Source organism: Dermacentor albipictus, chromosome 4 (genome assembly GCF_038994185.2).
Source record: "Dermacentor albipictus isolate Rhodes 1998 colony chromosome 4, USDA_Dalb.pri_finalv2, whole genome shotgun sequence".
NCBI lineage: Eukaryota > Metazoa > Arthropoda > Arachnida > Ixodida > Ixodidae > Dermacentor > Dermacentor albipictus.
Genome location: NC_091824.1, coordinates 141,800,511 through 141,815,054, shown reverse-complemented (window position 1 = coordinate 141,815,054; position 14,544 = coordinate 141,800,511). Strand labels below are relative to the sequence as shown.

At 46.9% G+C, this 14,544-nt stretch overlaps 1 protein-coding gene across 2 annotated transcripts in view; it reads left to right on the top strand.

Moving 5' to 3' along the window:
• The first annotated feature begins 524 nt into the window (after positions 1–524).
• The window catches only part of zfh1 (Zn finger homeodomain 1), a 663,681-nt gene continuing 649,661 nt past the window's right edge, over positions 525–14,544 (top strand). The window contains exon 1 of one of the 2 annotated variants that reach the window (XM_070537688.1): positions 525–1,420. In XM_070537688.1, coding sequence (XP_070393789.1) covers positions 1,357–1,420 — 64 coding nt within the window. In that variant the 5' untranslated portion in view covers positions 525–1,356. The remainder of the gene's footprint in view (positions 1,421–14,544) is intronic. The other variant, XM_070537686.1, reaches the window with a different exon arrangement.

Sequence of the window (14,544 nt, the reverse complement as noted above, 5' to 3'; positions counted from 1 at the left end):
CACACATATAATCACATGCGTGCGTTATTTCGCACGCCAAAAGCGCCACGCTCAAACTGAACGCAAGAATAAAAGTAGCAGCAGACTGAAATGTATCAAGAAGTGCAGCTCGTGCTCTAATAGCGCGCGTTTTGGCGCATTAAATCCTCACCATCTGTGTCTTCTTCTCGATAATTTGCGGCAGCTTTACCTCGGGCAAAGGGCAACTATTCGCTAAAACGAAAATTCATTCAAGTGAAACGTAGACGCATGGACTTCCTATAGTTGCGAGTGTACTGTACTTTCTTCGAGTGGTTTTTGATGTGGTGGAATTTGAGGACAGCAGCCATCAGGGGTTGCGACTGTAAACACACACGTTCGTAATCCGACATGTTTGCTTCACTGCATTTTTCTGCGACAGCAGGTGCAGCCATCCAGCAAAGTAAAGGGGCACAGCTCACACACCTCATCCCCGCCAAGCTCCCTCCGCCCATGCATTTAACGACAAAGGCAATGTTGTTTCACGTGGGTTGCGTTGCGTCGACCACTGGAATGATCCGGGAACAGTTCTATTAAGACAGCTGTTTCTTCCTCGACATCTATCCCCGTCGGGTACATCTCTCCGTGGCGCGCACTAACCAACTCGGGAACGGAGTCGCTGCTGTGAGGCGGTAAGAGGAGTTCGACCGAGAAGTTTCTCGGCGACGACGTCTGCGGCGACGACGGAATGGGGGTGGTGGCGGGGGAGGCAGCGGGGGCGACGGCGGCGCGATCAAGTTTTAGGGCGCCCGGCGAGAGACGGAAAGGCGGGGCGACCTGATAGGTGCGGCCGCCTTATCCAATGGAGGCCGCTCGACGCCGACCAATGGCGCGGCCGCCACGAGAGCCCGCTCCATTGATTAGATCACTCCTCGGCTGTCAACTCGGCAAGCAAGCGCGCCGCGCCGGGGTCCCCCCTTTCAAGTTTTTTGCGCTCATCGGCCGGCGAAAAAGTGCTTCTCCTGCCCCGCAGCCCGCCAGCGAACAAAACACAAAAACACTCCCCAAAACAGTGGGTCCGTGGTGACGACGACCGGCTTTCCCGAGTTCCCAGTATCGACGCGCTCTGACCGCGCCGCTGCCGTTCGAGCGTCGACTTTGTTATTTTTATTTTTTTCCGCCCTTTTCGGTTCTTGAGAAACAAACAGACTGCCTTCTTACTTGGCGTTGGGCGGAGAGAGACCGACAAGTGCACGGCGGCAGCGAAGGAGCGTGTGGCATGCATGATGTTGCGTCCGCGTGGGCGGCGGCTGCACGGTGCCGTGTGGAATCCTCCTGTCGCATCTGGTGAGCAGTGTGTGCGACGTGGACAGTGGACTGTCTCGGCACTATGAAAGCATGGCCGATCAAGGAGGACACAGGTGCACGCGCAGAAAGCAAGCCAATCCTCGGAGGAAAAACGGTACGTGAGATGTTTTCACCCAAAACCAAGAACGGAGAGAGGACGAATAGTAAAGAAAAAAAAAAGATCCTTCGCGTTCTTTTCTCTTTTTCGTTCATACCTTTCCTTCGCGACATAATGGGTGGCCGAAGACACGCGCGTGCGTTGGTTGTAGGTAGTGTAGCAACGAAACTCGCGCCTGGCATGAGTGTCAAACCGCGAAAGCTCTGCTGTACATCCTCAGTTTACGAGAAGTGCTGCGAGTGATGTCATACCTCGTCACTGACGTGCGTGTCAATTTCACAAACGCGCACAGGCTTGTACCTCATCGGGTCGCATGGTGGGAGAAAGCACAGCTGGTCGCACGTTCGATGGGCGAGGCACGCGGCTCACACAACACATGCACCCCGCTTGACATCACTGCCGTTGTGCAGGCACCGGTGGCCGAGCCCGTCTCACAGTCGTAGCGACCGACGACGACTCGCACAGCTCGTCCTCAACGCTGTTTCCGCGCGCGCGTCGTCCGTGCCGGGACGGTTCCAACATTTCCTCCGGACGGCACTAAACTTCGTCAGGCTTAGCGCCAACTCGGGTTCGGCCGCCCGCTTCAGGGGGAGCGTTATCCCTCTCTCACTTTCACTTCCTCCTCTTCACTGAACTCACTCTCCTTTCCAAGCCGTGGTTCCGTGAGATCCCGCGGCGTGGAGCCACCGGCGTCATTCTGCCACGGGTCGATTCTCTTTTCGGTCGCTGTTCGCTGCACTTGTTCCCTGCATCTTAGCTCTGCTTTCGCTTCGTAGGTGCAACTTCTGCGAATTTCTTGTGAGACTTCAAACCGGGCTTTGTTTAATGCGCTGGTGCGGCACCAGCTTGCTTTACTCAAACGAAACTGCGGACATCTCAGAGCGAAGGTGTTTATCAAGCCCGCCTTTTCCTCCTCCCTCTAGGGCTAAGTGTTTCGAAAGTTTCTTCCCATCTCTAACATGGCGGCCGCAGGCGGAGAAGGGGCGAGAAGGTGGGCGGATGACGCACCCCTGTGCTGCCCTGTTCACTGATCGTCCCGTTGTGAGAACAGCGCGCTGGGCAGCGGGTTTTCAGTCGGGAGCGCACATACCGATATATATGTACTGCGCGGCGCGACTCATCCGGTGTTTCTGGGAAGCCCGGTGCTTTTCTTCTCTCGCGCCAGGCCAGGCACTGTTGGGTACACCGAATACGTGTATCCATAAACGGGGTCAAAAACAGCAAGTCGGTGATGAAAGCAGGCTGGTTCACATGCAGGAATTGCCAAGATGAGTCGGAAGCGAGAGTCAACGGCGCTAGATAAAAAAATCATATACTTATAAACAAAAAAAGAGGGGGTGCTGGGGGAGAAGGTGCGAGGACCCCGGATCTCCCACCAAAATTTCAGGACCCCTTCGCCTACAAAAATTAGCCGTTTCTTCAGGACGAAATGAACGCATGCAAAGAACGACCCTGTACTGCTAACTACGTTTTAATTGGCTAAAATTTCAAATCAGCTGATTTGTTATTCCTCTTAATTACCGGAAGAATGGATGCGTGGGAGTCCGCTCTCTCCCCATGCCACACCTTCAGGAATAAGTAGTGAGCATTTGTCTGAATGCGTTCAAATTATTCATATTCAAGGGTACTTCTCCAGTATTTTAGCAGTATATGATAGACAGCAAGGATGCAGTTTCGTGTAAGGAAGCCCACTATCAAGGCCACACTGAGGTGTCGGATGTATGACAGGTCACTGTTGACTTGGTTTGTTTATGATTCTTCGAAACGTAATATTTTACTCCAATTAATCGATTGCTGTAGCAAGAGTGCTTGCTTAGTGGCACATATATAATCGATGAGCACAGCTTTGACCCTTGGCCTATTGAAGTTCAAACATAGAACGCAGTGGTTCTATACTCACGAGCGAGGGATTTGTCTTCCAATGAACTATTGACTGCTTCTAAGAAGTGATTCCTTTCTGGCTTTCCCGCACATGCAAAAGAATGAGTGTCGTTGCTTGGTTGCGCTTATCAGTCGTCGGACATGTAATACTTCTGTCTCCTGAGATGTGGGCAATGACCTGCCATTGTCGTTCTTACATTGCTCCCTTTTACCTGTTTGTGTTCTTCTCTCTAGGTCGTAGACAGTATTAGACAAAACATTTGGTTTCGTGTCCTACACAGATTTCTCTGAATATAAAACCGCTAGGCTATGCATCAAAATTTATTATTCGGCTGTAGTTTTCTTTCATTTCGGCGATGCGGCTTTGGTATACTTCCTTAAGTAACTAAGCTTTCTCGGCATAATGTCATTATATGGACATTCGAACTTTTCCCAAAGACAACAACAATTGCCTTTTTCTCGCGTAATACGTATCTCCTCTCGACCGTATCTCTATATGCGCAGTATAGGTCAACTATGCGAGCAACTTCTTAGTGCTAAACCCATGCGCCATTTGGGCGCAAGTATTTTGTGCAGTGATAGTAGGTGGAGGTGCGCGGCCGGTGCGGTAAAGTTATTCAGTGCTAGGTGGCAGCACAGTATCCACCCGCCGTGGTTGTTCAGTGGCTACAGTGTTGGGCTGCTGAGCGCAAGGTCGCGAAGTCGAATCCCGGCCACGGCGGCAACACTTCGGTGGGGGCGAAATGCGAAAATGCCCGTGTTTTAGGTGCACGTTAAAGAACCCCAGGTGTACAAAATTTCCGCAGTCTTCCACTACGGCGTGCCTTATAATCAGAAAGTGGTTTTGGCACGTAAAACCCCATAATTTTTAGCACAGTATGCCATGTGCTGCGCGCGCATGCGCGTGTAACAGCTACGATTAGGAATAGGAATAGGAAATTTTAGTCAAGATAGGAAACGTACACAGAAAATATTGTGCATAACATCTGAATTCCTAGCTCAAGGCTACTTGGAATCCATGCTATAGTTATTATTCACAATCACAGTGGCAATACGACAGAGTAGCATACGCTTAACGCTTACGATATATATACGATTATGGCAGCTCATATATAGTCTCGGCGGTACAGCGCTGTAGCCTTAGTGCGGTAACGGTGTTTTAAAACCTTCTACATGTACGCTCAAAGTCGCTGGGCATTCGTTGTCGTTGTTTACGGCACGAGCAAGGAGGAAGGGGCGAGTGACGTCAGACACTGTGCACTTTGTGCCTTTTCTTTCTCTGGCAGTGGTTAGAAATGTTTAGGGCAAGCGCCGACTTCAGTGACTCGGTCGGGCTTTCGCGTCTATATACAGATATATCCACACGGTGCGCGCTCCCTGGTTTGCGCGGAGGTATAGCGTCTGCGGTAGCGGAACTGGACCGGAGGTGCGCACCTGTGTTTGGGTCCCGTTATCGCAGCGGACGCCGCAGGTGTACCTCTACGCTGCCGCTGAAATAGGGGGAAGGAGGTGGCAGCCGGAAGCTCACTGGCTCAGACACGCGTCACGATTAGTCGGCGAACGACTCAGAGGACAAAGTATATATGACACGTATTCTTTGCCCTTTATATACCTGTATGTGTACAAACTATGTCATCAGAAACGAAGCCGCGCACTTGAAGAGTATGTGCTGCCGAGTCGTGGCTCTGTGGTGTCGCGCTCGGGGAATATTCTAGCGCTAGAAAGCTTTCGTGAAAGTTAACGAAAGTTCGCCCTCCCCCATAGAGATTTTGTGCGGCAAGCATGCAGTGGGTTTGTTTATTTTGACGAAAGACTGTACGCGAACATTTATATGAGCGCTTGTTAACACGCAACAGTGCCCCATATACATATATAGTTATATACTGCTTGAACCAGGTCGAAAATATAATATATGCTTTGGAACTCAGTATACGCGTATATGTGGGGATTGAGTATATAGTGTGTCTAGGGAGGGCAACTTGTCCTTGCGTATTGTCTGTTTTTTAAAAGTTGTCTATGATATGCAGACATCGTTTACTTTGTTTAGCTAGCATCGTTCTAAGTTTTTCAGACCTGTCATGCTTTCTCTTATGATACAATATTCTTTAGTGATTATCGCTATTATGCAGGAAAGAGTAGCCGTCACCATTAAAACATATCGAGTTTTATTTTCATTGTAACAATAATTATAAAAAATACCATAGGCTGAGGAAACGTTCCTCAGCTGAGGAGGTGAGAAACAGTCCAGCAGGCTGTTGCTGTGAGTGCAGCGGCCACGCCATTCTAAACAAGACACCAACCTCGCTTCTATGGAAAAGGAAAGGCCCTCCTTTGAACAGGACCCGCCGTGGTGGCTATAGCACTGCGATGCGAAGCACGAGGTGACAAGTTCGATTCCCGGCCTAGACGGCCGAATTTCGATGGGGGAGAGATGCAAAAACGCTCGCGTGCTTACATTTAGATGCAAGTTAAAAACCTAACGGGGTGAAAATTCATCCGGAGTCCCCCACTATGGCTAGCGTCATAATCAGATCGTATCTTTAACACGCAAAAAAAAAAAAAATCCAGATTCCTTTTTTTTCCCAGTAGGATGCACGTTATTATGCTTCGTAACACTGATCGATGCAGACTTTCGAATTTGAAAGGCCCGCTCTGAACGCTAAAGCTCATATGATGGGCAGTACAGGTGATATGTTTGAGAATGATGATGACGACGACGACAGTCATTATGTCATCAGGGAACGGCACAAATCCCCTATAGGGGACAGATCAAGAATGGGGTGGTATATAACATTAAAAGAAGCTCGGGGGCCGTGTTTTGTAACGATTATTTGAATTTCCTATTCTTTCGGCCCTGCGTCGTTGCCTCGTATGACACTGCGTTGCCGCTATTATCGGGGTGGGCCACTCGGCCAAAGCAGAGAAACATTTTAGGAAAAAATATGGGGTTTTACGTGCCAAAACCACGCTCTGATTAGGAGGCACGCCGTAGTGGGGGGACTCCAGATTAATTGTGACCACCTGAGGTTCTTTAACGTGCACCTAATTCTAAGCACATTCGCGCACAGCCTTTGCATTTCGACCTCGTCGAAATGCGGCCGCCGTGGCCGGGATTTGGCCCCGCGACCTCGTGCTTAGCAGTGCAACACCAAAGCCGCTAAGCAACCACGGCGAGAGAGAGAGCGAGGGAGAGAGAAAATGGTAAATGAAAGGCAGGCAGGTTAACCAGGACTGTGCCCGCTTGTCTACCCTACACTTCGGAAGGGAAAAGATAAGATAACCGCTGTTGCGAGTACCCTGAACTGCGTCGTTAGTCAGTGTGGGTTGCACGAGAGTGCCGAAGGAAAAAAAAAAAAGGTTTGTGCTCAGACACTCAATGTATATCAATTTTAACCACTGCTTTATTCTGCTTTGAAGTTTGTGATAGTGAATTGTAATAAGTTCTAAGCTATACGGAACGCTCCGAGCGCGTCACTCAGGGCCAAGCAGCATTGTTAGATAATAAAAATAAATTCTGTATGAGTGAAGGCGAAAAGCCCGAATCCCCGGCTTCTGGAGACACGATGTGATAGGGCAAACGTCTACTTTTTTTTCTTAACAGCTCAGTTTCTTAATAGCTTACCTAACCTGCAAGCTTTCTTTTATTTTTCGTAACAATGCAGTTCTAGTTTTCACCAGTAAATCTCTCTCTCTCTCTCTCTCTCTCTCTCTTTGTTCTTGGTAGATCAGTTCTTGAAAGCTTTCTCGTGTAAGTTTATTTCCGAGCTCTAAATCAAGCGTGCGTAAGTTTTGGAAACAGAGATTTCTTGCAGCGGCCGTGCGACCGTCGCAACAGTGACGACGAGAGTGGATGACTAAATAATTGCTCCCGCCGAAAACATTCTCAATTCCTGTCGGGCATCTTATGCTGAACCTTGAGCCATGGTATAGAAGTACACGCCCGACAAATTCGCTGTTTCGCGTTGATTTCGGTGTTGGTCTCGCAATATCCCAAGCATTTGTTTATCGGCGAGGCCAGCGGATCATTTTAGTTGCCAAGTGAAAATATGTGTTTTGTTTGATGCGATTACCGGGAGTATGTGCGCCATGAAGATTCCAATACAAAAGTCACTAGAGGAAACGCTGGCGTTACAATCGTTCAGCTATACCATGGGAATGATGGTGCGCAGTACGCGTATTTATCTAATCTTCCAAGCTCGATGTTTCAAACGTTCTTGTGAGGTTATTTGTTGTGTTTTATTCCACTCGATCTTCAAGCACTCATAGTTTTCTGAACACAAAAGGACAATTAGTGTCTGCGCATGTGTGTAATCATTGGAAATTGTTTCACTTATAAAACAATATTTTGAAGAAAGTAAGATTAATTGCAAAGTCACAAAGACATTTCATGCATTAAGGACGAAGTTTAGGCAAATCTATATATAGCCCATCATTCCCCTGCTGTCTGAACGACCATACGTGCAGACACTAGCGCCAGATTTCCCACTAGTGATTTTTGAAGGGAAATGTTTTTTTATCTGTACGACTCCCGCGGGTGACGGTGAAGCTACATGTACGGTATGGGCCAAGCTCACAAACTTTTCTTTCCTAAGAGCCTTTTGCTATGGGCTGTCCGTCTTCATTAGTATCATACAACTGTAGACATCTGCTCTTACCAGCAGTTCTAGCACAGAACTCCTTTGTGAATGCGGGCCTATATTTTTGTACAGGACCTGGTTTTACTTTCATTTTATTTATTTTTATTTGATACATACTGCGGACACGAAGTCTGTGCAGGGTGGATAAAATACAATATTAGGTCACAAGAAGTAAAACAATGTCAGTACAACAAAATGCTGCAACAATACGGCAATGATGCTGATACAAAAAAGTAAACAATCGCGATACAAGTTTCATAAAGGCAAGTCATTCCAATCATTAATGGTGCGTGGAAAGAAATAGTAGTTTAATAGGTTGGTTCGGGGCAAAATAGGAGGTTAGAGCATTTCCAGGATTTTGGCGAGTAGGCCTCATTACTAGTGGACTTACATACAACGCCGGGTATCCAGAGTATGCGTGGCCATACTCTACAGTACTCTTACGCTTATACTCTTACTTGTATTCACTCTTATACTTGAAACTGAATCGTTGCAAGAAACAACAATTGTTATAAGAAAGTAGAAAAGAAACATATATAACTTTTTTCGCAATAGAAGAGCCAGCATAATTTATTGCAATACAGAAATATTTCTTTTTTTCTTCATTTTTTTACATCTCTGTCAAGTACGGAGCAGATGCAGAGATTGGGTCGCAATGTTGGCGTGTGAAGCTCTCTAATTATGTAATGATTTGTTACCAAATACGACGAACGTCAGCGAAATCGTGAGCGAATAGCATCGTCGGATTAGTGCTTCTGAATACGACATGCTGTCAGGATTGGGGGCTCAATCCCATCGCTCGTGGTCCTTTGTCAAGATTGGAGTCCGGCATGAATTCGAAGGTAGCTGGCCCATGCCGTCGTCCAACTTATCCACGCTGAGGACGTTGATGAAGGGAAGAACTGCTTCTCATCAAAAACGAGGAATATGGGTTTATTTACAGTATTTAAATCAGTCTAACATGACTGTTCAAGAGAAGTGTCAGTCCAACATGACTGCTCAAGAGAAGTGTATCAGCATTCGCACCACAGCAGTTTTTATACACTCAATCCTCCCGCGATACAAGGTGACGCGAACGTTCGGTTACTCATTGTCAACTTGCCGTCGCCCCGCAGAACAGGTTACGTACACATAGGCACACACATTCCGATGCCCGGCGCCGATGTCAGAGGGGCGTCGTTCCGCAGAACAGTTTACGCACACATAGGCACACACATTCCGATGTCCGGCGCCGACGTCCGAGGGGCGCCGTTCCGGGAAACTCGGAGCCAATGGTGGGTAGCTCGTTGTCTTGCGTCCCGATCGGCGTGTGGGAAGCAACAAAAACGGCTTTCCCGCGGCAGCTTGCTCATGCGTAGCAGATCAGGTCCGCGCTGGAGAGCTCAGGCACAATAGTTCGCCCGCCGAACGCGTTTCGTCACAACAGCGATGGGGCTGGAGGATGGAGGCGGTTTTCAGCACAAAGCCCGCTTCTTCGAACGCATCCTAGCTGCAGCGACGGAGAGTGGGGGATGCGCGTCTTGTCCCCCAGTCGTAATTGGGTGGCAATTTTGCCTTGCAGCTCGCCATTCTTAACAATGCTTACTGCGCGCAGACGTTCAGACTTAAGCTGTTGCGCGCAAACAAAGATAAAGGAACAAGACAAAAGTCTGTGGTGTTTTGTATATTCTACTGGCATACGAAGGAAGGAAAATAAGTGAAAGCAAGCTGCAGGAACACACACAATTCATCTATCTATATGTTACTTACTATACCATGTTTATATATTTTTATATATTTATATATTTATGTATTCTTTGTTCCTAGTTTATTTATGACAACTCTATATCATACAATGTGCATGCCTTGCCTTTCTCGTGCTATATTACTGTATCCACTCATCTGGGATTGAAATACTTGCTTCTGCTTGTATATATCTATGTATACACTCACTGATTGTATGAGTCCCCCCTACCTCAAGTGACGCTTTCTTTGGCCTTTAGCGTATTTAAATTTTTTGTGTGCGTTATTTCATGCCATCTCTCAAGTACAACGAGAGCTTATTCCTACCTTGATTACTGACAGCTGCATCGTTGCACTGTAGCATATTCTGGTCAGCAAACCACGCAGTCGTTTAACAAAACTATATTCGGTATTCTTGTAGTGAACTGCGAGGATGTCCAGCGGACATATTTATGTATACTTATTAGAAAATTTACCTTCGAGGCACAGAGTAATATAAACAACTTTCAAAACCTAGAAAGCTGACAGTAAAAGGCTTGTAGTTGGGCGAGTTGGTTCTTAATACTTTACAAAAGATGCTGCGCCAAAGAAAGAGAACCAGGCAAGGACGAGACGGTATCGACACGTAGTACAAGTGCACAGACAAGCGCTTTTATTCTTCCTATTTCTAAATTTGAATTGAAAGTGCTGAAATTTGAATCCGTATTGCTTTCCTTGGATTCTTTGTCTCTTCGCTTCTGGTGGTTGTTGCTAGCTAAAAATTTAGACCCTCAGCTTTTTCCTTTTTATTGTTCTTCTCACACAGAGTAGGTGCTGTAACATAAACGGAGCAAAAAGGGTACGTTGAAATAGCAGATACTCTTGTTGACTCGTTTCTTTGTGTTTTCGTGTTTATGTGACTCCTGTGTCCGAGTGCGCGAGTGTTGTGCTTGGACTGCTGCAATCAAGCGACGCCCAATTGGCAACAGCCCAAGAACATTTATATTGTCGTACGTGAACTTTGCGTACGCGAATGTTCCTGTGTATTTTTTCCCAATAGTTGTTTTTGTTGCGAACATTATGAGCAAAATGGTAATGCCAAAGAGGAGTTGCTACGGTGCCACACATAGGCACCAACCTCTCCTTAAAGACATTTAATAATAATAATAATAATAATAATAATAATAATAATAATAATAATAATAATAATAATAATAAGAAGAAGAAGAAGAAGAAGAAGAAGAAGAAGAAGAATAGTAGACAATGCCTACAGCGTGTCTAAATTGAGCTAAATAATTTTTTGAATTATACGTTTACTCGCGTCAAGATGTTCTTACCGATAACTGTTCTGAGCTCTCGCCTTTATCGTGATTTCCGCCTAACCTAAACATCCCGGCCTCTCTTGTACCCCCATCTCTCTCTCTGATATGACATTTGCCAGTGTTTCGTTGTCCTATTCAACTGTGTTCTGTCCGTTGTGCAGGTTGCCATTTTCTTTCTTTTTAAAATTGTTTTCACCCGTCGTGGTGGCGCAATGGCTATGGCGTTCTGTTTCTAGACACGAAGGTCGAGAGTTCGATTGCCGATCGCAACGGCCCGGTTTCGATGGGGCACAAATGCACAAACGCAACATGTACCGTGCCTTGGGCGCACGTTAAAAAAACCGAGGAGCTCAAGTTCACTTCGGAGACCACCATTACGGTGCCTCCGATAGCCCTAGTGTTGCTTCGGGACGTTAAGCCCCACATATTAACAAATTAATGAAATGAAATTCTTGATTAAACAATTACTGCGCAAAGCAAAAAGTCACATTGAACTCACTTTAAGTGTCCGCATTTATCATGCGCAGAATAAAACAGATAAAAAAGATGGAGGACGGTTCAGCTTCGCCTTTAAGTGTGGAACACGATAGCATTCAAATATCGCTGACTGCTTCTCACGTTTCCCGGCAACTGGAGCATATGTAACCGTAATGTTTACCGGAAAACGCTGGACGCGAACGCTATGCACGAAAACGGGCTTTCTGGTAGAAACGCGGCCTCTTGCGTGGGCCGCGATGCAGTGGAGGCGAGCGCCATCTAGAGATATTTCAAAGAACCGGGCGAGCAGCTCTGTGGCCTCAAAGATACTCATGCGCCTGCGCGCGCTAATGGCGGACGCCGTGGGCGGTCTATGAATGGTAGGAACGCTGGAAAAAGAGTTTCTTTGAGTTTTCGTGTAGCAGAATAATATTTTCTCGTATAGTCAAATTACAGACCGACGCTATCGTGTCTGCAGGCTGTGTGTAACTCGTACTTTACGATGTTTCTAAATATTTTAGCTTGAGAAATTCAATTAGTTCACTAGCTTTCTTGCGCCACATGTAGGGTCTAGGTATGGGTGGTTCGAAGATCTTTTTTACGGAAACGACGTCCAATGCCAGATTTTCTGCGACGTGGGGCACTTAACGCTATCGTGTTAGTTAAGAAGTCAGAGTCTGGCATAGAGAAAAATCATTACCAGAGTCAGAAATAATCGTTGAAAATGGGACCAATTCGAGACCGACTCAAGCATGGACATTCGCAACGCGGCTTTCAACGCAGCAGTCGTTCCCAGCTTTCCTCTCACAAAGACAGTTCTTCGCTTAGATGACGGTCTTCGAAGTGTCGTCGTCATCATAGGGGTTACCGGCACACGTAGTCGAGTCGCTTGCATTGTTGTCGTGCAATTTCCATTATCGTGCAGTTGCCGTCGTGTTGTCCTTGTCTTGCCGTTGGCTGCTTTGTGCAGTAAATGGCTTAAAGATGCCCATGGTGTGCCCTTCTTCTTCCGCAGCTCTCCCATCTGTAATATTATACACTATGGTCGCGTGGGCCCTATAATTGAATTAAATGGCAGTCATGACAAATGTTAATTCGCCTTTCGGTTTATTCTGATTTGCTCGTGCCTCAGTTAATATCTATAGTGCATCTATTCTAGGCTCAATAAGTTATACTAAATCATGATTCAGTGCAAACATCCCGAATGCACAGCACCAAAGGCCCGCACTGTTATTGTTGTTGTGGCGACTTAAAAAAAGAACAGAAGGAGAGATTTACGCGCACGCGGTTCGATAAGTAGTAGTAGTAGTGATGATGATGATGATGATTATGATGTTGATGATGATGATGATTGAGGGGTGGTGGTGGTGGTCTGCAACTATGGCATGCACAAAACATAAGACAACATAGTAGAGACTGCAAGAACCGATGCTTACCTTGAATCAATTGGTGGCCTGCCAAAACTCTAGCTGCCATTCGGGCTCAAATGTACATGAAAGACCTGTTATAAAACAAAGATGAAAAATTGGACTAGAATGTTCATCACTGAAGATTCTCAAAGTTAAATCAAGATATCGAGTTAGCTTTTCTTTTTCTCTTTCTTCAGCCCTCCTCTGTTCTAGGGACTTTCTCTCCACTCTTCTCTTCTCTTGTACCTTAGCGTGTAAGTGAATACTTCCACGCACGCCGACTTCTCTGTATTGAAATAAAGAGCGCTTTCTCCCTATACCTAGGCCAGACGGGCTTTATTTGCTCATTGAATAAGATACGGCGAGTTACGAGCGAGAAAATGCGGCAACCGCGCGGGCCTTCGCGGGCACCATCTATCATGTTGCTGCTAATGGGCTCTTGGCGCCACGGTCACAAGGTTCGATTGGCCCGTCTGCGCGCGATCCCGGGGCTTCCTTAAGCCGCAGCCAGCGAACCCTGCGAGACGAAGACCGGCGGCTCGGTCCCTGATGCGCCGACGACTTGACTGCTGCAAACGCCCGCGCCGGGGGCTTTTTTGTTCTCTAAAAGGGCGCCGTTTGGTGAACGTTGCCCCCGGCCGCCACGCACTTTGCGCCGAGACCGCTCTACGGCTGAAATCGTGCGCGCTGCTTGCTCCGCCCGAGGCAAGTGGAGAGTCAATGCGAACGATCGCCAACCGTTTGCTGGAGTGTATCATCATTGTGGGAGTTCCTGCTGTATAGTATGGCTTCCGAAATGTTGAAGCCAGCTCCTGTTTTTTGTGTTGTTGTTTTAAACAAATTCAAATCTCCGAGTGGCGCTTTCTTCTGGGCACTATCACAGTTTGATGTGCCTCACATATATCTACGGTTTCGGTGTCGACTTGAGATTACCCTTCCACTTGCATCAGCTCGGAAAAGTTACCATGCTCTTCGTCCAAGTTTGGGCTGTGTGAGCTGCGTACTTGTGTCGCTCGCAGTGTTTTGTGTACTATCATCTCTACCTAGTCTACGCACACTGACTCGTTTAGGCTGGTTACCGGGTGCAGTGCTGCCGGTCTGGTCGCTGCTGCCGCCCGCGTTGCCATAGCAGAGAGGGTGGCGGTGGGCACTCAGTGAATTCATTCGGAAACGCAAGTTCATGTGGCAGCGAGGTATACCTTTGTCACTCGCTGTTCTTCATTTGCGTAACGTTCGTCGTCACCCATGCTTTCTCGCTGGTTCTTGTTCGAAGGTCTCTTTCTTTCCTTCTTAAGGATAGTGTGGAGCATGAATTACTTTGAGCATTAAAAACTAATAATAATTTATACGTCACCGTATGCCTCTGAATCTGCTGCCGTTAATAGTATAGGTCCGAAGTAGTTATTGCACCTGAAATTATTACGTGATGATATGCTTTATCTTGCGATGTCGAATGCTGCCTGCCTTATACGCGCGCGGGTTTTCAATCAATCAATCAATAAATAAATCAATCAATCAATCAATCAATCCATCAATCTTATTTACCAGAAACAAAAGGAATTGAAGGCACACCTGGGCAAAAAGCTGACGCAGCAGCTTGACGGAGGCCCAAGCTCCCTTACATTGTAATTCCTTCTGGTCCCTCCATTCTCTATTGTAGTTTCTTTCCAATATCGTAAAAATACCTTTCTGCG